This window comes from Pteropus medius, unplaced genomic scaffold, assembly GCF_902729225.1.
Source record: "Pteropus medius unplaced genomic scaffold, Ma_sr-lr_union100, whole genome shotgun sequence".
NCBI lineage: Eukaryota > Metazoa > Chordata > Mammalia > Chiroptera > Pteropodidae > Pteropus > Pteropus medius.
The window spans coordinates 966,000-991,059 of NW_024346065.1; the positions used below are offsets into that span (position 1 = coordinate 966,000).

At 33.9% G+C, this 25,060-nt stretch overlaps 1 protein-coding gene and 2 pseudogenes across 5 annotated transcripts in view; 1 reads left to right on the plus strand and 2 right to left on the minus strand.

Moving 5' to 3' along the window:
- The window catches only part of FUT8 (fucosyltransferase 8), a 190,334-nt gene that overhangs the window by 73,645 nt on the left and 91,629 nt on the right, over positions 1-25,060 (plus strand). For all 5 annotated transcript variants that reach the window (XM_039875248.1, XM_039875251.1, XM_039875250.1 and 2 more), the window contains one exon: positions 993-1,421. In XM_039875248.1, coding sequence (XP_039731182.1) covers positions 1,219-1,421 — 203 coding nt within the window. In that variant the 5' untranslated portion in view covers positions 993-1,218. The remainder of the gene's footprint in view (positions 1-992; positions 1,422-25,060) is intronic.
- Positions 4,008-4,126, minus strand: LOC120612826 (uncharacterized; annotated as a pseudogene).
- On the minus strand, positions 11,965-12,083 carry LOC120612825 (uncharacterized; annotated as a pseudogene).

Genomic DNA, 25,060 nt, shown 5'->3' on the forward strand with positions numbered 1-25,060 from the left:
GGTTATTTTGTCAGGAATATGTTGACAATAATAAATCTCAAAGTTTGTGAATGATTTTATTTTGAACTGTTTTTCCCATAAAAGAGCACTGTATCACTTTCTACATTTGGATTTGCTTTCTTAAGTGGGATATAAAATGCAATTGAAGCTGATGTGCTTCAATGCTGTCATATGTCATGCTAGCATATGTCATGCTGGCATATGTTGTGTATAATATCCTTCACTCATTAATTCACTAATTCATTTACTTAAAAATATTTATTGGTACCAAGTGCCAAGCACTTCTCTAAGTAGTTGGGATACATCAATCAAGTAAATGGACAGAATTCATGGAATTTACATTGTTGTAAATGCAAATGTTGGTGTTTTTTTTAGTAAATTTGAGGAAGGAATAATCTAGCCTAATCCATATGAACCTTTGCTTGTGTTTTTTGGAGTGCTTGCCAATTGCTTAATGACTGTGATAACCTTTGCTTGGCTAATATACATTTCATTTTTAGAATTTATCCTAAAAGTGACAATTTGCCTATCACCTGCAAAGTTAAGTGGTATAATGGCAGCTGAGCAGTGAAGTGGAGTTCATATAGGAATGAATTCATTTACAGAGAGAACATGTTTCTGTTTGAGGTAATGGAAACATTAGGTCAAAATATGTAGTTGAGTACACTTTGTTTGGTTTTGATTGATTATTCAAAGATAAATATACAAGCTCTTATACAATGATGTAAAGAAGAAAGAAAAGTGATGATGATGCTTAGAAGATTTTCAGGCTTAGAGCAAATTAATTTATCTGGTAGAATCCTGGCATACATGGTCGATTTAATATGCAGACTTGAAGCTTTTAAGGTTTTTACTTATTATTAGGCAGTTAGGTCATTTGCCAGCCTCTTGGCCCATCAACAACGTGTTTCCTTGAATCTCAGCATGAATCTCAGTGTATGCTATTTTACATATCCCACATAATTTAAATACATTTCTTACTCTTTCCACAGCATGTAGAGTCCATGAAGCACAGGACAATAAAGATTCCTACTCATACCACCAGGAGGATCTCTTTGAAAGATTTACCACGGGACTACCAGAGACACTAATTTGTCTGAAGCATCATGTTTTGAAACAACAGAAGGCTACTACCTTTGCATTAACAGGAAACAGAGATAAGATGTTTTCAATTCTTTGAGCTTCAGGAAGTCAGGGGAGTGAGCTGAAAATCTGAAAATGCGGCCATGGACTGGTTCCTGGCGTTGGATTATGCTCATTCTTTTTGCCTGGGGGACCTTGCTGTTTTATATAGGTGGTCATTTGGTTCGAGATAATGACCACCCTGATCACTCTAGCCGAGAACTGTCCAAGATCCTGGCAAAGCTTGAACGCTTAAAACAGCAAAATGAAGACTTGAGGCGAATGGCTGAATCTCTCCGGTAGGTTCTAAAACACTGAAGGAAGACTGATGAAATATTGTACTTTGTTTTTAGGTGCAGGGTTTCATACAGCTATTAAAAAAATACTTAATGGTTTCTATAAACAGTTTTTGCAAAAATTTAAGTATCTTTGTAAGATACTTTTTATACCAATGATATCTATGTGTTTAACAGAGAATTTCTTCATAGTGGCAAATCTTATTTTGTATATGAATTTTAATATAGGAAAAACTATGCCATTTTTGTCCTTTTATTTATAATTATCTTCAGCATTTTGATAATTTTGATACATTAAATGCCAACTTTATATGATTTAAATTAGTGTATGTTAATTTTTATGATATAGACTATAATAAAAAATTATAATAATTGAGAGGCTGGGTTAGTCTAAACTATAACATTAAAGTGAAGAAACAAAAATTCATCCTTAAATAAAATAACTGGATCTGGAATCTAGAGAATTATTATCATTGCGACTTCTAGTCTATTAAAAATGTGACATGTATATGTTAGAAGGCATCAACTGTTTGGAAAAACAAAGTCTTGTATTTTCAGGGAGCAAATGAATATAGTGTTAGATAATCTCTGTATTTATGTTCAAAGTTATTGCGTTTAAAAGTTATGTGATATCTTCTAATTCCTTCAATTTACGTATGAAGGTAATCATGTATTCAATGCTTGCTACATCTCAAGAAAGAGGTTCAAGATTTCAGAAGATGATGAGCTTGAGTCATTACTCTAGAAGTGGTAATTAATCCTATGGGAAGAAATGCAGAGAACAAGAGCACAAAGTTAATTTTTTGAGAAACCAACGAATTAAGGAGTGGAAACCGTAAACATACTGTTGTGCATAGAGCCTTCAGGGAAGGTGAGGAGGGAGCGGGGAGAGAGCTATGTTGTGGAAGCTGAGGTGCATTTGGGACGGAAGTATATAGCTGGCAGTGTCATATTCCTTGAGGCTTTAGAGAGGATGTTCATGGCCCTCCCCTTCCCTTGCTTCCTCACCCTCACTGCACTTTACTCTTTCTTTAGAAATCAGTTCTTTCCCTTTGTTTAGTTCCATAACATTTTTCTTCACCATAATATTACTTTTAATTTTTGATGTTCTATGGAGACAATTCTAGGTGTTAAGAGTTTTACAACAGTGAATGAAATGTCGCTCCTGTCCTTTGTAGTAGTAGTACCATTCAGCAAGATACAAAGTAGTCAAGGATTAGAAAGTGGAAAGATAACTTCTTGAATCTGTAAATCATTTTATTTCCTTGTTGGGAAGAGCCAGGGAGGATCATGGATAGTGTGATCTTTCAGGAGAGTCTTACTCGATTATTATGGGAACCAAAGATTGATAATTTATAGGTTAGTAGTAATAGCTATCATTTATCAAGAGTTTATTATATGCTAGGTACTGTGCCAAGGACTTCGCATAGATTATCTTATTGAATTCCACAACTTCCTTATGAGATGCTGGTACTGTTTTCATAACTATTTTATGGATGAGGAATCAAAAGGATATTAAGTAATTTAGTTTTCACAAGGTCACACTTTTCATAAGTGATGCACTTAGTTTGAATCCTGGCAGTATGACTCAAAAGCCTGGGCTCTGATGAACTGTATTGCCTCTCTGAATAGAAACTAGAGAAAAGTCAATGATTCAAAAATCTCAGCTGAACATTTACTATATAAGATCACCAAGAGTAGCTGCGGCTCTGGTTGACTTTGGACTATGCTTTGATCATTGTAAAATCTTGTTCTACACCATGGGAATTTTGCTCTCCCAAAATGGTTTTGCCTCTTAACAATTTAGGCTCATAAATAATTGCTCACTTTTCTCCTAATTCCAACTTTAATACTGATACTTCAGTGGGATTATTTCTGACTGCCAAGTATCTTGTTCTTATTGCATAAAGGAAAGCTTGCCTTTAATATGGTTTGTTCCTTCTGCAAATAATCTTTGAGTCTCATAAATAATTTTCTTTATATTTTTTTCACATTGAAATTAAATTCTCAACTACTACATTCAAATCTAGAGATCAGCTTCTAAGAGGTGAGACAATATATCTGTAATATCATAAATACAAGCTGGTATTAGAAAGTGGGGATACCTTTGTTTTTGTTGGTTGATTGGAGGGAGAATTTCCTCTAGGCTCTCTTCTCTGTAACTGCTCATCTCATGTGTACAGTGTATTTATATTTCTAGAACAAATGAATGGTGGATTGGAATGTATAGAGCACCTGCCATCTATCTATAACCTTCCATTATACATAGCTGTTATTTCTGCAACCCTGCATCCATTATTCCTTGTTCTATTAAGCGTATCTTATTTTTCCTTAGAGAAAATTCTCTCTGATATGAGAATATCGTAGTGAGATTTTTAGTCAAGATCCCTAGCCTTCACAATTTGACAATCAGATACTTTCTCCCTGGAGTTTGTATTAACTTTTTAATATATTGCTGGATTAAATTCGCCATTGTTTTATTTGGGACTTTTTTCTATTTTTTTTTTTTTTAGGCGAGGCAACTTTTGGTTGACCTCACAGATTGCAAGGACCTTATCAGTTTATAATCCTTTATTTTTTACTTTTTTATGCCTACAGCACCTGGTCTTTCTAGGTGGTCTCCCATCCAAGTGCTAACCAGGCCCGACCCTGCTTAGCTTCTGAGATGAAATGGTATCGGGCTTGTTCAGGGTGGCATGGCCATAGACCCAACTTTTTTCTATGTTAACAAGACATGTTTACCCGTAATTTTTTCTTCTTATAATGTCTTTTGGGTTTTGGTATCAAGGTTATGCAGTCCAAGTCTGTTCTCTGGAAGGGTTTATATAAAATTAGTATTCATTCTATTTAAAAAGTTTATTAGAATTTCACTAGTGAAACCATCTGGACTTATAGTTGTTTTTTTGCGGGGGCAGGGAGAGGGTGGAGGTTAGATTGGGGAGAGGAAGGGGATATGTGGGAAGGTTTTAAAATCTTTTTCATAGTAATTGGTCTATTCAGATTTTCTGTTTTTTATGTTAGTTTTGGTAAGATGTGTTTTTCAAGGAATGTGTTCATTTTATCAACATTTTCAAATGAATTAGCATAAAATTGTTCAATAATACCGTTTTAATTTTTTTCTCCATACTGTAATATCTGTAATTCCCTTTTCCATTCTTTATATTGGTTATTTGTGTTTTTTTCTTTTATCTTCCTAAGAATATACCAGTTTATTTACCTTTTCAAAGAACTAATCTCTGGTTGGTAGTTTGTTTTTTTTTTCTCCCTATTGTATGTCCGTTTGTGTTTTATTGATTTCTACTCTTAGTTTGATAATTTCTTTTTCTTCTTTTTTTTTTTTTACAATCTCTAGGTTTTATTGCTGTTCTTTTTAAAAGCTTTTCCAAAAAGAATTTTACATCATCGATTTAAAACCCTGCTTCTTTTCTAACATATGCCTGGAAAGTTTAAAATTTCTCACTAACCACGGCTTTAAGTTGTGTCCCACAAGTTTTGACAATGTCCTTTTTTAAATGTCATTCAATTAAAAATATTTTCGAACTTCTCCTGTGATTTTTTTCTTTGACCCACAGGTTATTTAGGAGTGTTGCTTAATTTCTAAGTCAGGCTATTTAATTTATCTTCCTGATTTTGATTTCTAGTTTGTTCTTCAACTATATAAAATTATATTCTGTATTATTTTAGTTCTTTGAAATTTATTAAATGGCTCAGCAAATGACATGTTGGTAAAAGTTTTAGGAAAAATGTATATTCTGTTTGTTGGGTATGCTCTTCTACACATGTCAATTAAGTTAGATCGGTTAATTGTGTTATTAATATTTTATAAATTTATATAGATTTATTTTTTTAATCTGCTTATTCTATCAGCTAATGAGAAAAGTCTCTAAGTGGTTATATGTCTATTTCCTTTCATCTCTGGCAACTTTTGTTTTATATATCTTAAAGCTATATCGTTTGGTGAATTTAAATTTCAGACTATTTTCTGTGAATTAACACTATTAAATGTTTTTATTTATCTCTAGCAATACTTTTTTTGCTATAAAGTCTAACATTTGTTACAGATATTGCTATACCATCTTTCTTTTTGGTTATGGTTTACATGGCATTTTTTTTTACAGTACTTTAAATGTCATTTCATTGTTTCCTGGCTTTTATAATTTTGTTGAGAAGTCAGCAATTTCAATGAAATGTATCTTTTTCTTTGGCTAATTTTGACTTTGATTTTTGTCTTTTGTGTTATATAGTTGACTATGCCATGCCTAGCTTTGGTTTTATTTGTTTTTATCCAGTTTAAAATTCACCGAGCTTCTAATTCTGGGACTTGATATATCTTTTATATGTTTTGGAAAATCCTCAGCCATTATCTCTTCAGCTGCTGCTTCTGGACCATTCTTTCTATTTTTTCCTTCAGGAACTTCAGTTACATGTGTAAGCAGATTTCTTTTAATGGTGTCTTGCATGGCTTTTATGTTTTCTTTCACGATCTAATTTCTCACTGTACTTCATTTTGTATATGTTCTTTTGAACTGTCTTCTAATTTATTTAACCTATCTTATGCTGCATGCATTCTGATGTTAAACATACCCAATTAATAATTTTTATATATTTTGATTATGGGATGTCCAGATTATTCTTTTCATAATTTCAAATTTCTTTGTAAATTCTCCTTTTTTCATCTGTTGTTTATGTTTCTTATAATTTTTTAAAATAATATTTCTAATATAACTTATATTGTCTGGTAATATCTAGATAATATTGAGATCATGTTTTGGTTAACTTCTATTGATTTTTCTTTTGATTACCGGTCAAATTTTTTGTTTCTTTGCCTGTCTAGTAATTTTTATTTTGTCAGATGTTATGTGTAAAAGTATTATGGAGGTTACAGAGGCTTCCCTCTGGTAGAGATGTATTATCTCTGGGCTTAACTTTAATCCAGTGAAGTCAGTGATTGAGCTGGGTCATGGCTGCATTGTGGTTTTAGTAAAACTTACCCCACTTCTGCCCTGTTACTCAGGCATAGTTCTTCCATGATTTTGATTTAGGAACTAGGTTGATTTCTTTTAAGACTTGAAATACTGTCTGCTCTGTAGACTTTTTAAACTTTGCTGTCTGTCCTCTTGCCCCACGTAGTATCTAAGTTTAGCAAACACTGAAGAAAAGACTAGCAATGGATTAAGGTAAGCTTCAAGCAAGACTTTGTCTCGTATTATCACAATTTCAGTCTGTCTTAACAATCACTCTCTAGCCTCCTTTGGAGCTCCAGAATTCAGCAAATGTACCATGGACAAAATTGGGTATGTGTTTAGTGCTCTTGCCTTTTCCAAATTTTCACACCAGCCTTCTGTGGGATCCAGGCCTGTGCCTCCCATTATACCCAGAACGAGGCTCCTAGACTACTGTCCTGTGGAATTTCAGTCAGTTTAATCATGCATTTATTCACCTCTCTGATAGCTTTAAAAAAAGGTTATATTTACAAGTTACCTATTTTTCGTTAAATTATTGTTATTATAGTGTTTCAAGAATAGTGTTTGCCATCATATACTACATTCTACTTGCAACTAAAAGTGCTCTACCTGATGTTGCTGCCATTAGCTCCCGGACTTACATCCCTGGAGCTGTTCTGGTTTTTCAGGTTTTCCTTTGATTCAGTTTTAATGTTTCCTTCCATTGTACCCCCAGTTGGGTAGTAAAGGAAAGGAGGAGTTTAGGTGAATCAGAATTTTTTAACTATCACTGTGAACCATAATCTTTGCATGACTGATGTAGTGACTCTATTAGGAGAAAGGTGAAGATGAGATTTAGATGGACTGGGCTTGATGTGCTTGCTGAACCTATCCAATAGAAAGTTGGAAAGTGAGTCTAGAACTCAGGGAAAAAGCCAGTATGAGAGAGGAAGTTACCTTTGGGAATCATCCCCATAGACATGATTGCCAGAAATATGTTGCACAAAGTAAAAATTTATCTGCACATTTTAGGTGACCCACAGTTGTCACGGAGAGGAGGAAGTATGGGAATAGCATTAATACACTATTATTTGCAGGGCCAGCAACAATCTCAGATGGAAAGGAAATTTATTTTTTAATTAATTTGCATCTGTTAAAATAAGCTGCACCTGTTTTATGGCTATAGTAATTGATTATATGGCACAGAAGCACAGGATCATGCATATTTTTCCATACTATTGTCGTTTGTAGTTTTTATAGGGCAGAACCTTAGTAAGAAAACAGCACATTAAGAATGTATTGCTGTTTTCATCATCAGTTTTTGTTATCTTAATTTTCTTATTCATATCCAGACATACACACACACACACACACACACACACACACACACACACAGCATTGCGATGTAACATTATAACTCGCCTTTTCATATGCACTGCAAAGTATAACTTTTAAAATCAATATATGAAAATCTAATAGTTTTTGGAAAATGGCAAACACTTAATGAATTTGGGCTTAAAATATAACAATCCACTTTGCCCATGGTCTTACAAATACTTTGTAAAGCTAGGTCCAATAGTATACAGACGCAATGAATGGCTTATAAGACTATTCATAAGAGAGCTACAAGTTGTAATTTCATGCTTTCTCAATGTTTTGTGTGGTATTTCATTGGCTGAGTGTTGAATTTCAGTGGGAAATGACTTAAGTTGTTAGCTTCTGCACCTTGATTATTCTAACAACAATATCAACAGCTGGAGCAGCAAGACAACAAAACACCAATAGCTGTTAATATGTACTACTATGTATCAAGCCATGTTCTAAGCAATTTATATATTCTTAACTGAATCTCTATGATAGGCCTTTGATTTAAGTACTCTACCCCCATTTTATAGATGTAGACAATGAAACATAGTTAAGTAGCTTGCTGAAATTTATATAACCGAATGATAGATTTGGAGTTCAAACCCAGACACTCTGGTTCTGTAATCCAAATTTTTTTTTCTTTTAAATTTTATTTTATTATTAGTTTCAAGTATACAGTACATTGGTTAGACATTTATATAGTTTATAAAACAATCCTGCTAATTGCTCTTTCTCTCCTCTGGCTCTCATGTTGCTATGGTGCCTGTAAAAGTAACTGCTATGTCACAAAAAAAGTGCCATAATCCTTTTTTTTCTAACACTCTTTGCTTTTTGTGTTGGGGTCTAAAAAACTAGACCAGAGGCCGTAATGGACAACTTCCTGTTAGCTTCCTTTCCTCCCTATTTACCATTGAATAGACTTCAGAATAAGAGAAATTATCAAAGATAATGAAGATGCATTGCATAATGGTAAAGGAGTAAGTTCTTCAAGAAGACATACCAGTTCTTAACATGTATGCACCTACCAACAGAGCATCAAATACATGAGGCAAAATATGTGAGGCAAAGAGAAATATATAAATTTACTATTTTAGCTAGAGACTTCAACACCTCTCTTTCAGTAATTGGTAGATCAAACAGGCAGAAAATCAGTAAGGATATAGTTCACCTGAACAGCATTTCATCAATCAACTTGATGTAATTGACATTTATAGAATATTCTACCCAACAACAGCAGAATACACAATTGCCATTGAAAGCTCTGCTATTATGCTGTATGCTCTGTAATTTGGATGGGGCTGTTACCTTTAAAATTTCCTATAAGTTGTTTTGTCATAATGAACAAGGAAGTCTGTGTATTTAGAATTGGAGTAGGGAGAAGGTTTGGATTGTAGAAATTTCTTCTTATTTATAAGGTCAGCTGGCAGTCCAACCTGTAAAGAAAAATTCCTTTTCCACTTCATTCCAAGCTCTACCCACTCCCTACTTCCAACAAAGATTCTTCAGTAAAAGCCAGCTATATAAAATATAGGGTCAGATCATGCTTTCTCATTTGGAGTCATAATCACTTTGCTCATTGACAGTAATATATTCATGTATAATGTTAGAATCACCAACAAGCAGATGAAATTAGAGTAAATTAACTTCCAGTATTTGGAAAATAATAATATGTAAGATTTCTAGAGCTAGTTTAGGATATTAAAGATCAAATAGAGTCAAGGAAATTTTTTATAGTTCCTAAATCAAAATATGTAGACCATTAATATAAATATTGCAAAGCTTAAAGAAAGGCACTGGATAAATTGTGTTAAAAAAGAGTCAGGTTTGGTGATTCATTCTTTTAATTATTTATTTTTGGTTTCTTAGAACTAATTAAAAAACAAAATGCATCCAATTATTTAAATGTAGCCTGTTACACAGGTGTATTAGTTATCTATTGCTGTGCAACAAATTACCACAAACTTAATGGTAGAAAACAACACACATTTATTATCTTAGTTTTTGTGGTTCAAGAGTCTATGCACAGCTTAACTGGTACCTCTGCTTTGGGGTTTCTCACAAAGCTGTAGAAAGTGTTGGCTAGGTCTGGGGTTTCAACTCAGGGCTCAGCTGGGGAAACAGTTCCAAGGTCCATATAGTTATTGGCAGAATTCACTTCCTTGCAGGTTGTTGGACTGAGGGCTTCAGTTTCTTGTTATCTGTCTGCTGAGGGCTGCCGTAGTTCCTTTCCAAGTGGATCTTTCCATAGGGCAGATCACCTCATCAGAGGCAGCAAGGGAGAGAAACTTCTGTTAAGATAAAGTTGTAGTTTTTTTTGTAACACAATTACAGAAGTTGTATCCCATCACCTTTCTTGTATTCTACTAGTTAGAGCAAATCACAGGTCCCACCCACACACAGGGGATTTTTCAAGGGCTTAACTACCTGGAGAAAGAGATTTGGAGAGGCATCTCAGATCATGCTTTTCACATGCTTTTTACATGCTTTATTGTGCCCAATAATAATAACATTTAAGTTCTCATTGTATATGAACATGTTACATATCTTATCTTAAAAGTTAAGTGATTTGCCCTAGACCACATGGTTGGTAAGTGCAAAACCAGTTTAAGAACCCAGATAATCTAACTCTAGGAAATGTAGAGTAATTTAGTAATTTTTTTTATTAAATGTCAAAAGCTTTAAATAGTGCTTCTTATGTTTTTATATGTTCCTGAGTTGAAGTTGGTGGCATTTTTATATCGATGAGAATGTTAACCTGATTATTGTTTGTTACCACTATTTCAGACTAAACATTTCAGCCACAGTGAGCCTCATTTACTGTGGCTCAATATCTTGTTTTCTTTGGTTCTTAGTACATAGATTGAGGAGCAAATAGTGACCAAATACTCTGAAACAAATCCTTTTACAAGGAATAATAAGCATGGCTTGAGGGCAGAATAGATAACTTCGTTTATTTAATAGATATTATAAAATTAATATTTTATACTCTTTTGTATGGATGATGCCTTTGGTTGCTGGATTCCAAAGGCAGCTATTCAATATAAAGTGTTCCCTAATTCATATAAAGCTAATTCTTTTCCCTCTTCATTCCTGCTTTCTTTCTTGCCTTCTGTTCTCTTTTGTTCTCATCTCTTTTCCCTTCACTCCCTTCCCTTCCTTCCTTCCATTTCTAATGTACCAGGAGTACCTCTGGATTGCTATTCAAGGCTGAATATTTGCAGGTCTAAAAAAAATTTGACCATTATTTAAAAATCATTTACTTTTGTTGTACGGTCAGATTCCCTCCCTCCCTTTTTTCCTTCTGTCTGACTTGGGTGTAATTGAATATGGCAAGATTAAGGCGATAAGACTTATTTTAAATTACTGTACTTGGATTATTTTGAACTTGCCTTTAATTTCAATTGTTTTTGTAGTGTTGAGTTTTTCCTGTAATTATACATATACATATATAATCTTTCACACATGGGCATTAATTTCATAAGTATGAGTGCAGAAAGTACCAGTTATGAATGGTCTGCCCTTTTGTTCATGTAATGACAAGTTGATTATCACTTTTCCCTTGGAAGCAGGTATTTTTGATGAATACTTTTAAATTCAGTTTTTAAAATATAGATAAAAATACACCCAGAATTTGTCAACAGTTGAACAGAAATAAGTATAGCTTTCATATGAATAATCAAGTGTAAGTTAAATTGGCTAGTTTTTGCTAGGGATCCTTAAAATAACTCACGTGCTAGAGGTGGTTGGATCTTTGCTTTTTTTACTTGCTTGGCTTTAAGAGTGGTTGGCGAACTATGGGCAGTAGAACAAATCTAGCCCTTCCTTGTTTTTTATTTTTTGTTGTTTTTTAATGACCCTCAGACTAAGAATAGTTTTATATTTTCAAATGGTGTGAGGAAAAACAAATTCAAGGAGAATATGCAACAGAAGCCATATGTAGCCATAAAACGTATTTACTATCTGGTCCTTTACACAAAGTTTGCTGACCAAAAAGTTTGTGTGAACCAGAATGTCCTCATATTTAGTTCTTGTCTTTCATAATCTCTGAATCGTTACCCATATTGCATGTGAGTATAGACTGCTTTGAAAGGAAGTCAAAGACCAATTATTGATATTTTTCTTAGGTTCTTGCTGACTTTACTGTATTTTTTTTTTTTTTTTAGGCGAGGCAACCCTTGGTTGACCTTACAGATTGCAAGGACCTTATCAGTTTACAATCCCTTGTTTTTTTATTTTTTATGCCACAGCACCTGGTCTTTCTAGGTGGTCTCCCATCCAAGTACTAACCAGGCCCGACCCTGCTTAGCTTCTAAGATCAGACGAGATCTGGCTTGTTCAGGGTAGCATGGCTGTAGACATACTGTAAATTTTACACACTTATTTTGTACCCCTGATTTCCTCTTGCTTTATGCTTTTATTGTATGCTCAACTGTTCCATAGTTTTTTCTATCTGCCTCCTAAAAGGCTTCTTGTATTTAGGGCTAAAGTGAGATTTAGGGGGAAAGATCCAGTATGTTTAGAAAAGGAACAATCTGATGAAGTGAAAAGAGCAGGGTTTTTCAGATTTAGGTTTGGATCTCAAGTCTACTGCTTACTAACTTAATCATTTTTAAAAAGTCACTTAATCTTTCTGACCCTCATTTTTTTTCACTTGTAAAATTGCAATAATAATCTTCATTTTGCAATGTTAGATTTTAAACGATATTTAAAAGCTTTTCTAGAAGAACTCCTTTGTATTTGTAATTTGTCAATAAATAGTAGATTTTTAGCTAATGGTAGTTGATAATCTAAAAAGCACATGACCTTACACTCTTTCATAGAATTCAGAATACTTGTTTTCACTTTCTCTAATAGAATTGTCTTATGTCAAATATTTAGCACAATGGATTAGAGTTCAGATTGCAGATTCTTCAGAGTGACTGTTTACCCTGTGAAAAATCACTTCACCTCTTTGAGCTTAGAATTCAAAATTATAGAGAAAGTCAATTAGGCTAGCTGCTCACATTCGATAAATTTGTATGTCTTTACAGAGACAAAATAGTCAAATAATATACTAGGTTAAATAGGAGCATTCAGTGAAATTTATGCCTTATAATTTGGCTCTCATGACTGAATTATATGATTTTTTTTAGGTTATTGATGCTTTTAGATATGGGAGTTATAATTGCCCATCTTAAGCTTTACTTGCATTATAAAAATTTTAATTATTCATTATCATTATCCAGAAGGGCCTCTAAGGAAGAATGCACCATTCTTTGAGAAAGGTATCACATGAATAGAAATATTAAAATCTTAAATAAATAGAAAAACTTTAACTTTTATATGTGGAAGAACTTTATTTTTCTTCCATATGTAAGTGCCATATAGGCAAAGTGAATTTACATTAAATATTTTATGATGTGTGAATTTGGGTTTAGGGGCTTGATTAAACACTCTTTACATTTTATCTTTTATTCTTTTATCCTAGTATTACTAAGCTGGTAATAGCTTCAAGTACTTCTTAAAGATAAATACAGTAGTTCCCCCTTTATCCATAGTTTTGCTTTCCATGGTTTGTTATCCTCAGGCAACTGTGGTCAGAAAATATTAAATGGAAAAATTCCATAAATAAACAGTTTCTAAGCTTTAAATTGTGCATGGTTCTGAGTAGTGTGATGAAATCTCGTGCTGTCCTGCTGCATCCTGCCTGGAGTGTGAATTTTGTCTCGTATTTGCATACTGTAAATACTACCTGCCCATTAGCCCTTTCAGTTACCAGATCAGATATCAGATAGAGACCACATTCGCATAACTTTTATTATAGTATATTGTTATAATTTCCCTATTTTATTAGTTATTTTGTTAATTTCTTATTGTATCTAATTTATAAATTAAACTTTATCCTAGGTATGTGTGTTTAGGAAAAAACATAGTGTATATAGGGTTTGGTTCTATCCGCAGTTTCAGGCACCTACTGGGGGTCTTGGCATTTATGCCCTATGGGTAAAGGGGACTACTATAATTGCAGGAAATATGGCTATAGTGATTCATCAATTTCAGCGTCACTTGATTATAGGGGGCACATAATCTGCTAGTAACTGCTTAGGAAAAAAACTTTTCTGGGCTATTTCTCACATTTCCTTTGGGCAAACTTTTATTTCACCATGAAGTTGTGGTGGTTTATTTTTTTTTTATTGACATTTATAATTCATTGTGGTAAAATCATGAAACAAAGTGGTTGTTTAGTTTGATGGATCAGTATTCTAGACAAAGCTGTCTGAAGGAGAATAAATATAAAAAGATTTCAACATATTAGAGTTAGCCTATGAATTACAATGGCTAGGAGGAAGTATATGCTTTTCTTGTTATTGTTATTGCTTGTTCATATAAGTAGTTTGATTTTAATCCAGTCCTTTTGTTATTTAAAATGTATACAAAAGCCATTGCTTGGCAGAAATGTTATACATCAGAAATGCATAAGAGATTCTAATAAGGTTTGGAGAGAAAGGTGTACTTAATAAATATAGAATGCTATGTGTGTAAATAAATAAAGACAAAAGAGACATTCAAAGGTATAGTTTAATGTTAATTCTCGTTTATATTCAATAGCACTTCAAAAATATTATCTCTTTTACCACATGATATGTACAGAAGCTAAGTGACTTAGTCATTTTTCTGCAAGTCAGTGGCAGAAGCAGAAATGGAATCTTCTAAGGAATTATGAAGTTGTATCTAATTTTCAGTATACTGCCAACACTGCCATTTTTTATACCTTCTCAAGTTTCTCTTTAAGTATTAACTCAGGACAGTATGTCCTGTTTTATATTACAATTAGTTTCGGTAATTGTTAAGTGTGATCAGAGGTTTCCATATACCAATATTATAAATGGCCACTTGAATCATTACATCTTTAAGATATATAAATACATATATGCTTTATAAGCATATAGAGACTGTTTAATATTTATTGATATCTGCTATAATAATCCAGTAATCTGTATAAATAAATACAAATAGCACATTTGACACAGTAGTTAGCTATGATCAGAACTTGAAGTGTTTCATACAGGTCATGGATCTGTGGGAAGAAACTACATAGTGTAATTTTATTTTTTAATTTTTTAAAATAATTTTTTATTTTCCAGTTACAGTTGGCTTACAGTATTATATTAGTTTCAGGTATACAACATGATGGTTAGACATTTATATAACTTATGAAGTGACCACCTTGATAAATCTAGTACACATCAGATACCATACATAGTTTTTACAATATTATTGACTCTATTCTTATGCTATACTTTGCATTCCCATGACTGTTTTGTAATTAGCAATTTGTAGTTCTTAATCTCTTCCCCCTTTTCACCCTGCCAACCCCCTCCCGTCTGTCAACCATCAAAATGTTCTCTGTATCTATGAGCTTGTTTATGTCTTGTTTGTTTCTTTTGTTCTTTAGAGTCTACATGTAAGTGAAATCATGTGGCATTAGTCTTTCTTCGTCTAACATTCCATTCAGCACAGTATGATCTAGATCCATTCATATTGTTGCACATGGCAAGATTTTATTCTTTTTAATGGCTGATTAATATTTGATTGTATATATGTGCCACCTCTTCTTTATCCATTCATTTATTACTGGATGCCGAGGTTGCTTCCATAGCTTGGCTATTTTCAAATAATGCTGTAATGAACATATGGATTCATAGGTCCTTCAAAGTAGTGTTTTGGGTTTGTTTGGATAAAAACCCAGAAGTGAGATTACAGAGTTCTTTGTTACAGACTTCTCTTGTTATAGCCTTTGTTTTAAAGTCTATTTTGTCTTGTATAAGTATTGCTACCCCAGCTTTTTTGTTTGTTTCCATTTTCATGCAACATCTCTTTTTATCCCTTTACTTACAGTCTGTGTGTATCTTTTGATCTGAAGTGACTCTGTTGTAGGCAGCATATGTAAGGTCTTGATATCTTATTTATTCAGCCACCTTATCTTTTGGAGCATTTAATCCATTTCATTAAAAGTAATCGTTGATATGTAATTATTGCCACTTTATTACTCATATTTTTTAACTTTCTTCTTCTTAAAGAAGCACATCTAATATTTCTTGTAATATTGGATTGGTGTTGATGAATTCCTTTAGCTTTTTCTTGTCTGGGAAGTTTTTTATCTGTCCTTTGATTCTAAATGGTAGTGCTGCTAGGATGAGTAATCTTTGTTATAGGTCCTTGCTTTTCATTATTTTGAGTATTTCGTGCCTATCCCTTCTGGCATGCAAAGTTTCTGTTGAGAAATCAGCAGATAGTCTTATGGGAGTCCTCTTGTAGGTAAATAGATGCTTTTCTCTTGCTACTTTTAAGATTCTCTCTTTGTCTTTAACCTTAACCTTTGGCATTTTAATTATGATGTGTCTTGGTGTGGGCCTCTTTGGGTTCATCTTGTTTGGGACTATCTGTGCTTCGTTGACTTGCTCGTGCATCTATTTCCTTCTCCAGGTTAGGGAAGTTTTCCATCATTATTTCTTCAGATAGGCTTTCAATTCCTTGTTCTTGCTCTTCTCCTTCTGATACCCCTATCATGCGAATGTTGGTATGCTTGATGTTGTCCTAGAGGCCCCTTAAACTATCCTAATTTTTTTGGATTCTTTTTTCTTGTTGCTGTTCTGATTGGGTATTTTCTACTGCCTTATCTTCCAAATCTCTGATTTGATCCTCTGCTTCATCTAATCTATTGTTGATTCCCTGTAATATATTCTTCATTCAAGTATTGTGTACTTCATTTCTGACTGGTTCTTTTTTATGTTTTCTATCACCATTTTTATGTTTTCTATCTCTTTGTTAAAATTCTCACTGCATCATCTACTCTTCCCCTAAGTTCATTGAGCATCTTTATAACCAGTGTTGTGAACTCTACATCTGGTAGATTGCTTGCCTCCACTTTGTGTAGTTCTTTTTTCTGGAGTTTTGTTCTGTTATTTCATTTGGGGTATGTTTCTTTGTCTCCCTATTTTGGCTGCCTCCTTGTGTTTGTTTCTATGTGTTAGATAGAGCTGCTATGTTTCTTGGTCTTAGTAGAATGGCCTTATGTAGTTGGTGTCCTCTGGGGCCCTAGTGGCGCAATCTTCCCTGTTCACCTGTGCTGAGTTCTCCAGGTGTGTCCCTTATATGGGTTGTGTGTGCCTCTTGTTGTACTTGAATTTTGGTTGCTGTTTGCACATCAGTGGCAGGGAGGGGGTGGGATTGACTCTTGGGATCATTGGTTGTGAGGACAGGCCAGTGAGGGGCTGACCCTAAGGAGCAGGATTTGCTTTAGCAGGGCTCTGGTGCCTGTCCTGTCTGCCCTTTGGGTGTGTGCTTCTCAGTGAAGTCCTGGGTGGTGTTCGAGCTCTGAGGCTCAGTCTAAAGCCAGCCACTGAGTATGCCGGCCCCCAGGGCCTCCTGCAAAGGACCCTGCAGCAGGCCAAGTTCAGTGGCAGTGGCAGTGGCAGTGCATGTGCCCTGCCTGGGGCCACATGGTGAGTCAGTCACCGACCAATCTGAAGGTAGATGCCAGCTGTGCTAGCTTGGAGATGCCTTGAGAGGCCAAGCCACAAACTGAGGCTGGCTGCCATTAGTACCAGGCTTGGGGCTGCTCAACAAGAGATACAGGGTATGCTGAGGCCAGATGCCGCTTGTTTATGTTTTGCGAACCTTTGAGAGATTTTAAGAAAGTCTGCAGCATGAGCCAAGACAGGCCATTTGTGTGGAAAAGCCACTGGAAGTGGCTTGGATGGGCCCACAAATTGGATGGGGCAAAGTTTTAGAGAATCATTGATGGGGACAGCCAGTGTTAGCCAGGTTGATGAAGACTTATATATGGTGGCCAGGAGTGGGGAGAGTTCAACAAAGGCACAATAGCTTTTGCCAGCAGTTTTGTCTGGGAGAAAGCTGTCTCTTCAGCCCTCTCCCTGAAGCCAGACAATTCCTCTCCGTATGTCCCTGGTACTTTTCAAGCTGCTGCCCCAGCATTAAGAGCTCAGAGCAAGTGAGTCCATCAGCAAATAAATGCATGCACGGGCCCTTTAAGAGGAATGTCTGTGACTCCAGCAGCCTTCCTTCTCACTCAGCCACAATCTGCTCTGGTTTTCACAGCCAGAAGTTGTGGGAACTTCTTTTCCCAGCACTGGAACCCTAGGCTGGGAAGCCTGATGTGGGGCCAGGACCCCTGGCTCCTCTGGAAGAGATCTCTTCAGCCAAGATATTCCTCTCAATTCTCAACCACCATACATGGGTATGGGACCAGCCCATTCCTTGTCTCTGACCTTTCTAACAGGTGTAAGATGATATCTCATTGTAGTTTTGATTTGCATTTTCATGATAATTAGTGATATTGAGCCCCTTTTCATGTACCTGTTTGGCATTACCTATATGTATTTGGGGAAATGTCTATGCAGTTCCTCTGCCCATTTAAAAATAAGATTGTTTTTTGCTAACGAGTTATAGGAATTCTTTATATTTTTAGATATTAGCCCCTTACCAGATATATGATTAGCAAATATTTCTTCCCATTGCATAGATTGCATTTTCATTTTGTTAATTTTTGCTGTGTAGACCTTTTTACTTTGATATAGTCTCACTTGTTGGTTTTTGCTTTTATTGTTTGTGCTTTTGGTGTCATCTAAAAAATTAGTTCCAAGACCAATTTAAATGAGCTTTCAATCTATGTTTTTATCTAGGAGTTTTATAGTTTCAGTTCTTGAGTGTTTGTCTATTTTGAGTTAATTTTTGTGAGCAGTATAGGATAGGGGTTCAATTTCATTCTTTTGCACATGGTTTTATCCAGTTTCATTGAAGAGACTATTCTTTTCCCATTGAGTATTCTTGACTCCCTTGTCAAATATCAAATGACCGTGTATGTGAGGGCTTATTTCTGGGCTCTCAGTTCTTTTCCATTGTTCTGTGTATCTGTTTTTATTCAAATATCATACTGTTTTGATTAATGTATCTTGGTAGTATAGTTTGAAATTAGTAGGTATGATGCCTTCAACTTTGTTCTTCTTTCTCAGGATAGCTTTGTTTATTTGGGATCTTTCATAGTTGCATACAACTTTTAGGATTGTTTTCTATTTCTGTGAAAAATGTCATTGGGATATTGATGGCCATGGCATTGAATTTGTAGATGACTGAGTACTATGGACATTTTAACAATATTAGTTCTTCTGATCCACGAATGTGGGATATCTTTCCATTTGTGTCTTTAATTTCTTTCATCAAAGTCTTTTAATTTTCAGTGTACAGATCTATCACTTTATTGGTTAAATTTATTCCAAAGTGCAGATGACACTTGAACAATGTGAGGATTAGGCTCACTGACTACCCATGTAGTTGAAAATTGCATGTACCTTAAGTCAGTCCTTTGCATATGCAGATTACCAACTGTGGATTGAAAAATACTGCTGATCCTTGAACACATAGGTTTGAACTGCAGAGGTCCATTTAAATGCAAGTTTCCTAAATCTGCATATAAGTGGACCTTCGCAGTTCAAACCCAGTTGTTCAGGGTCAACTCTATTTTATTGTTTTTGATGTTATTGTGAACGAAATTTTAATAACTTTTCATTTTCAGGTATTTCATTGTCAGTGTATAGAAACAGCTGATTTTTGTACGTTGATTTTTATTCTGCTACTTTACTGAATTCGTTGATAGGTTCTAACAGTTTTTTAGTAGCATTTTATAGGATATTTTGTATAGGAAATTCTATCATATGCAAAGACAATTTTACTTCTCTCTTTTCTATTTGGATGCCTTTTTTTTTTTTTTTTCCTTTCCTGATTGCTCTGGCTAGGACTTCCCTTACTATGTTGAATAGAATTGAAGAGAGTGGGTACTCTTGTCTTGTTCCTGATCTTAGAGGAAAAATTTTCAGCCTTTCACCGTTGAGTATGTTAGTTTTGAGTTTGTCATGATGTGGCCTTCAATATGTTGAGATGTAGTCCTCTCATTCCCATTTTTTTGAGTGTTTTTATCATGAAAGGATGTTATATTTTGTTAAATGCTTTTTCTGCATCTATTGAGATAATCGTAAAATTTTTATCTTTCATTCTGTTAATGTGGTGTATTACATTTGTTGATTTGCATATTTGAACCATCCTTGAATCTCAGGGATTAATTCCATTTGTTCATGGTTGTAATCCTTTTAATGCTATTGAATTAGATTTGGTTATATTTCGTTGAGAATTTTTGCATCCATATTTATCACTGATATTAGTCTGTAGAGTCCTTATCTGGCTTTGGTATCAGGGTAATGCTGGCTTTGTGAAATACAATATTTTGGATCCTAGAGATTTTGATTGCTTGGCATATCTAGGTTAAATGATAGAAGTTTGATATTCTCCAGATATCCAGAAAGAAGGGCATGTCATTTCAAAGTGGGGACAGGGAATCAGGCTCTTAGTAAACATCTTCCCAGGAACAGTCATACTGGACACCAATGTAGCTATTCTATACACTTCTGAAATAAAGAAAATGTGATCCAGAAATTATTTCTAGTCAAGATACCATTCAGGTACAAATTTAACACAGACATTTCTAAATACCCATGATTCCTTTTTGAAAAAATATCACTTAATTATAAAATTCAGCCAATTAAAAGCTAAAACAAATTGGTAACAAAATTGGCAGTGACTTCATATAATAAATACCAGACATTTAATAATGATACAATTATATAGCTGAGGACAAAGGTTAGTAACGTTCTTTCACCTCTTTCGGCCACTCCATCTGCTTGATAAAATTTTTCATTGGGAGAAGAGGTGGCGTTAATGCTATATTTTGGGAATTTTACACATTTGTCATTTCATTGGAGGGGAAAAACAAACACAAGCATTTCTTAATTGACTTGAGAAAATGTTATATCTTGCTGTTTGGTCATTTAATCTATATTTAGTTAAAACATACATATATAGCGTAGAATGTTGTATAGTAATGGAAGAAAATAAAGTGCTTTCTTGATACTTGGGAAACAAAGCCTAGTCTTTGGGCAGATGATGAATTGTTGCCTCATAAGAATAGTTGTGTTGAATACATTTATTACTTAAATAAATGTGGAGTCAGCTTTAAATTTTCCCATTTCAATACGAAGGAACTCATTTACGTTTGAACTTGTTATTAATCGTCCGTATGGCTTTCTCTTGGCCTATCAGTTGTCATTATTGTCAATGAAAGGCAAAAAAAAAAGTTCAGGTTTAGATTGAAGTATTTAAGTACATGAAAGGGGTGTAAAATTCTACTTCTGAAAGTTTATAATACATTATATCTTTGAACTTCAACTTCCTTTTTCTGACAACTGTGTTATTATCTCAGCTAAGCAGCAAGATGATATACAAGAAAAATCCAAGTCTTTCTTTGAAAGGATTAACCCTCAGTTGTTGATAATGCTTACCTCACTAGGGTTTTGTGTAGCTTAGTTAGCATTAGCAAAGCAGTTTGATACCATTGGAGGAAAGGTAGTTATATTAGTAAAGGGTGTGTAGTGCTATGTGATGGTGATTTTACAAACCAGTGGTCATTTTTTTTTTTTTTTATTGGTGACTTGAGGGGAAGAAAGCTTAGGAGAATCTTTCTCTTGGTCTTACTCTCTCAGGTAGTATAGTTTGAAGTTAGAATTCTTTATGAAGTGAGTCACATCTTTTAAAGCAAGCTTTTGTGGTGTACGTGTATGTGTGTAAGAGAGAGGGTGGGAGGGAGAGAGAAAATGAATGAGTAAGAATCTAGTAGCAGCACTTTACTGATATGGTTGACACTGCAGGCAAGTCATTGGTCATAACAAGTCTTTGTATGTCTTTATTGTGACCCAAAAGGTACAAAATCTATTGCAAGATGGTAATTTTTTTTTAAAACTGGGAATATTTACAAAAGGTCATTGCTTCTAGATATTATCTCCTAGTTCTTCAAGAATTTTTCAGTTGCTTATTAAGTGAGGGATTAATTATGAAGATTTTTCTGCAGCTTTGTGCATTTGCAGCCATTTGTGCAATTGTCCCCCCACTCCCCACCCCAGCTCCATTTTTAAAATAGGCACTGAATACCTTTGGATATATATGAGGATTTTTCACTTTGGTTTTGTGTCATAATTGTTTCTCTGCTGGAAAGTAGTTCACAAAAAATGATTGTGTGAGTGTGATTTGAAATAAAGTATAATTTGTGATTTATGGACAAAATAATGACTAGGTTTGATGGGGGAAAGAGGAGCAACCTATGACCATTTATTTCCTTCATTCAAGCAATGGCTTCTTATAGGGCATAATTGTGTTCTCTTAGAGCATGAATACACAAGTGGTAGGTCTTCCTTAATTATCAAAGATATAAGCATTGTTCAAACTTCAACCTTTGGTGGAAAGGAAGAGAAGGCTCCAATCAGAGGATGGGCTTGCATTTAAAGAATGCCATTCATTTGTGTAGATGGCTTAGTTCTATCTAATAATGATATTAACAGACAATTCAGTTTGTTGTAGGACAGTTTCTTCTTCAGGATACAACCTCAAAAGTTTTCTGGAATACTCAATCACCTTTTCCCCTAAAGTAATCCCTATTGATTTATTGTAACTTTGAACTTGAGTGGGTTTTCAGCATCAGGAATAATGAGTTTCATGTGTTTCTATCTTTTGCGGAAAAAATTCCTTTATTTTACTTGTTGGGATACTATCTTTAGTTATTCTTTAATACATCATTCATTTGATAGGCATGGTATTTTGGCAGTTTCTTTTCTGTTTTCTTCACATGTCATAGTTATAGTTTTGTTTCTTTCAACTTGTCCTCAGGCAATTGGTCACTTTTTTTTAAGTGAAAAGGTAAAGAAAATATCCACTATTTTTAACAAAGAATAATTTAACTTAACTAAAATGAATCTTGAAGTTAAGTGGGGAATCTACATTTATTTTGAAATAGGGATAATTGTTCCTTTAGCAAACAAACCAGATTTTCTTTTGTTCTTGAAATGTTCAGATTTTATAGAGCTTCTATATTTCACAGAGTAAGGATATAGACTAAACTTGTTTTCCTAATACCCATGTAAGGGAATTTTATATTACTACAGAATTAAATTAGTTATGAGATGATGTGCTTTGTCTAAGATGTGCTTTTCTAATGAATTTCATAGTGCCCATTGGACTTTTCAGAAATCTCTATTAAAAGTAATTAGAAAATAAAGTGAAAAACCACTTTCAAATGTGAATTCTTAAATTATAAATTAGAATACTTAATTTTGCTAGTGTCATTTATCTAGCACATTATATTTACTATGTTTTATTAATTAATAACTATTAAATCTCCTGTGTCTGAGTATTGTTAATTTGTGTGAATTTAATAACTAGAATTTCATCAGCGAAATTTCAAAAGTATTTAGACATGGCCTTTTCTTGAACCCTGTTCTGTCTATTTGACTATTTTAATATGAGCAACAAATATTAGAATTTTTTCTTTGAGATGAAATGATAAAGAAAATTTGTCTCCAGAGCTTACTTCATCCTTCTTAAAAGGAAGGTATCATGTTTCCTCATTTCCTTGATATATATACCTCAGTCTGGTTTGAAAATTCCAGTTTAAAACTAATTACCTGATTTTTGAGAGGAAAGGCCACTTTGAATTAAGTAGAATTGATATATATACTCTATCAAAAGAATTTGGTAAGAGTGATTTATTTATATTCTGCAGCATTTTCTTCTGTCAGCTTGAGTCTAAAACATTACTGCTGTGGCCGATAATTACTCTATTTTTCTTAAAGTGTCAGCATAAATAATATCTCATCTGGGCTTAGAAAATATAAATTTATCTAATAACAATGGAAATGAAGTTTGTACAATGACCTGGCAAACTGGTGGTCTGGAATCTAAAGTCTTTGTCAGTAGAGTTGAAATTAATTTTTGTACCCTTTGGAGTCTGTTGATTTTTTTACCTTTTGAAATGATTATTTTTAAACTAGATTAAATAAGTGTACACAGATGATCACATGCACATACATATGCAAAATTTAAAGTTATAATTTCGATGTGTTATGATTTTAACTATAGATCTTCTATAATAAAACCGCATTTTTTTACTTGGATGTGAATATACATAGTTTAAAGATTATTAATCATTGCTTTGACAACAGCAATGTTCAATTCGAATTCTTAGTATTGTCATATAATTTATATGGTATCTTTCCAAAGCTGTTAATTCATTTACAGCAGTTATCAAGGCCATTGTTCTGGAGAAGGATTGTCTTCTTTTTTTATATAATAAGCTATTTTAATGTTACTGAAAATTTTAAAAGCCATTCTTTCATCCTCCTTCAAATTTTCCTAGGAGACCTTGATGTGGGTGTACAGAGTAGCTGGGGAAGTTACTAAATCTTATTCTTTTGATAATTCTTAACTAACATCTCCAAGATAGCATAATAAGAAATCGGATAAAAAAACTACACAATTCTTTGATGACTCTAAAAAAAATCATAGCTTCAAATTTATGATATTTTCTTTCATAGGACTTATTAATTCTAGTATATTGAGTTTTCCAAGCATGGTCCTGTGTACACATTTACTGTTTACTTTAATGTGTAGAACTTTATTAAATTTTTTTCTAGACCAGTCATCCTATTTAGCTCAGCAACATAATTCATAAGAAGAAGCTGTCGTCATATTCTTTATGATCTTTATAAAACTTAAAGGGTGTACCATGAAGATATTTCACTGTATTCTGTGCTGTTCCACAATAGAATACAATAAAAATGTTGAGTCCCTACTATTTTAGAGCAGTTAGTCCTCAAAAGGGGTCTTTGTGATACTATTGTTATTTTCATAGTACAGATAAGGAAATGGGATTAGAGAGGTTGAATAATTTGTTTAGAGTCACACAGCCAGTAAGTAAGGTCTACCTTCCTCTAAAACCTGTAGTTTTAACCTCTGTTCTGCTGTCCTAGATAATACACCTAACCAGCAGTTAAAAAAAAAAGGTATCGATTCAACTGATTTTTACAGTGATAGTGATCAATTCATCTGATTTATCCACACTTATTAGAATAATGTATATCCTGGGATGGCTTGCTTTGCGATAAAGGGCATGATAGTGTAACAAAACAGCTAAGGATAATTGGCCCCAAGCATCCCTGACCAATATGGACAACTAAATCAGGGTAACACTGAGTCAGATATTTACAACTCATGCCATCTGATAGTGAATTTGTTCTTAATATGTTTTAGTTTATTCTGTTAACTGATGGAAAGGAAGAATAGTAAAAGCCAGGAATCTAATTCTGTCCACACCATTTATAAGCTTTGGAATCTTGAACAAAGTTGTTTAACCTCTCTGAACTTCCATTTCCTTATCTGTAAGGATCCCTTTTTTTT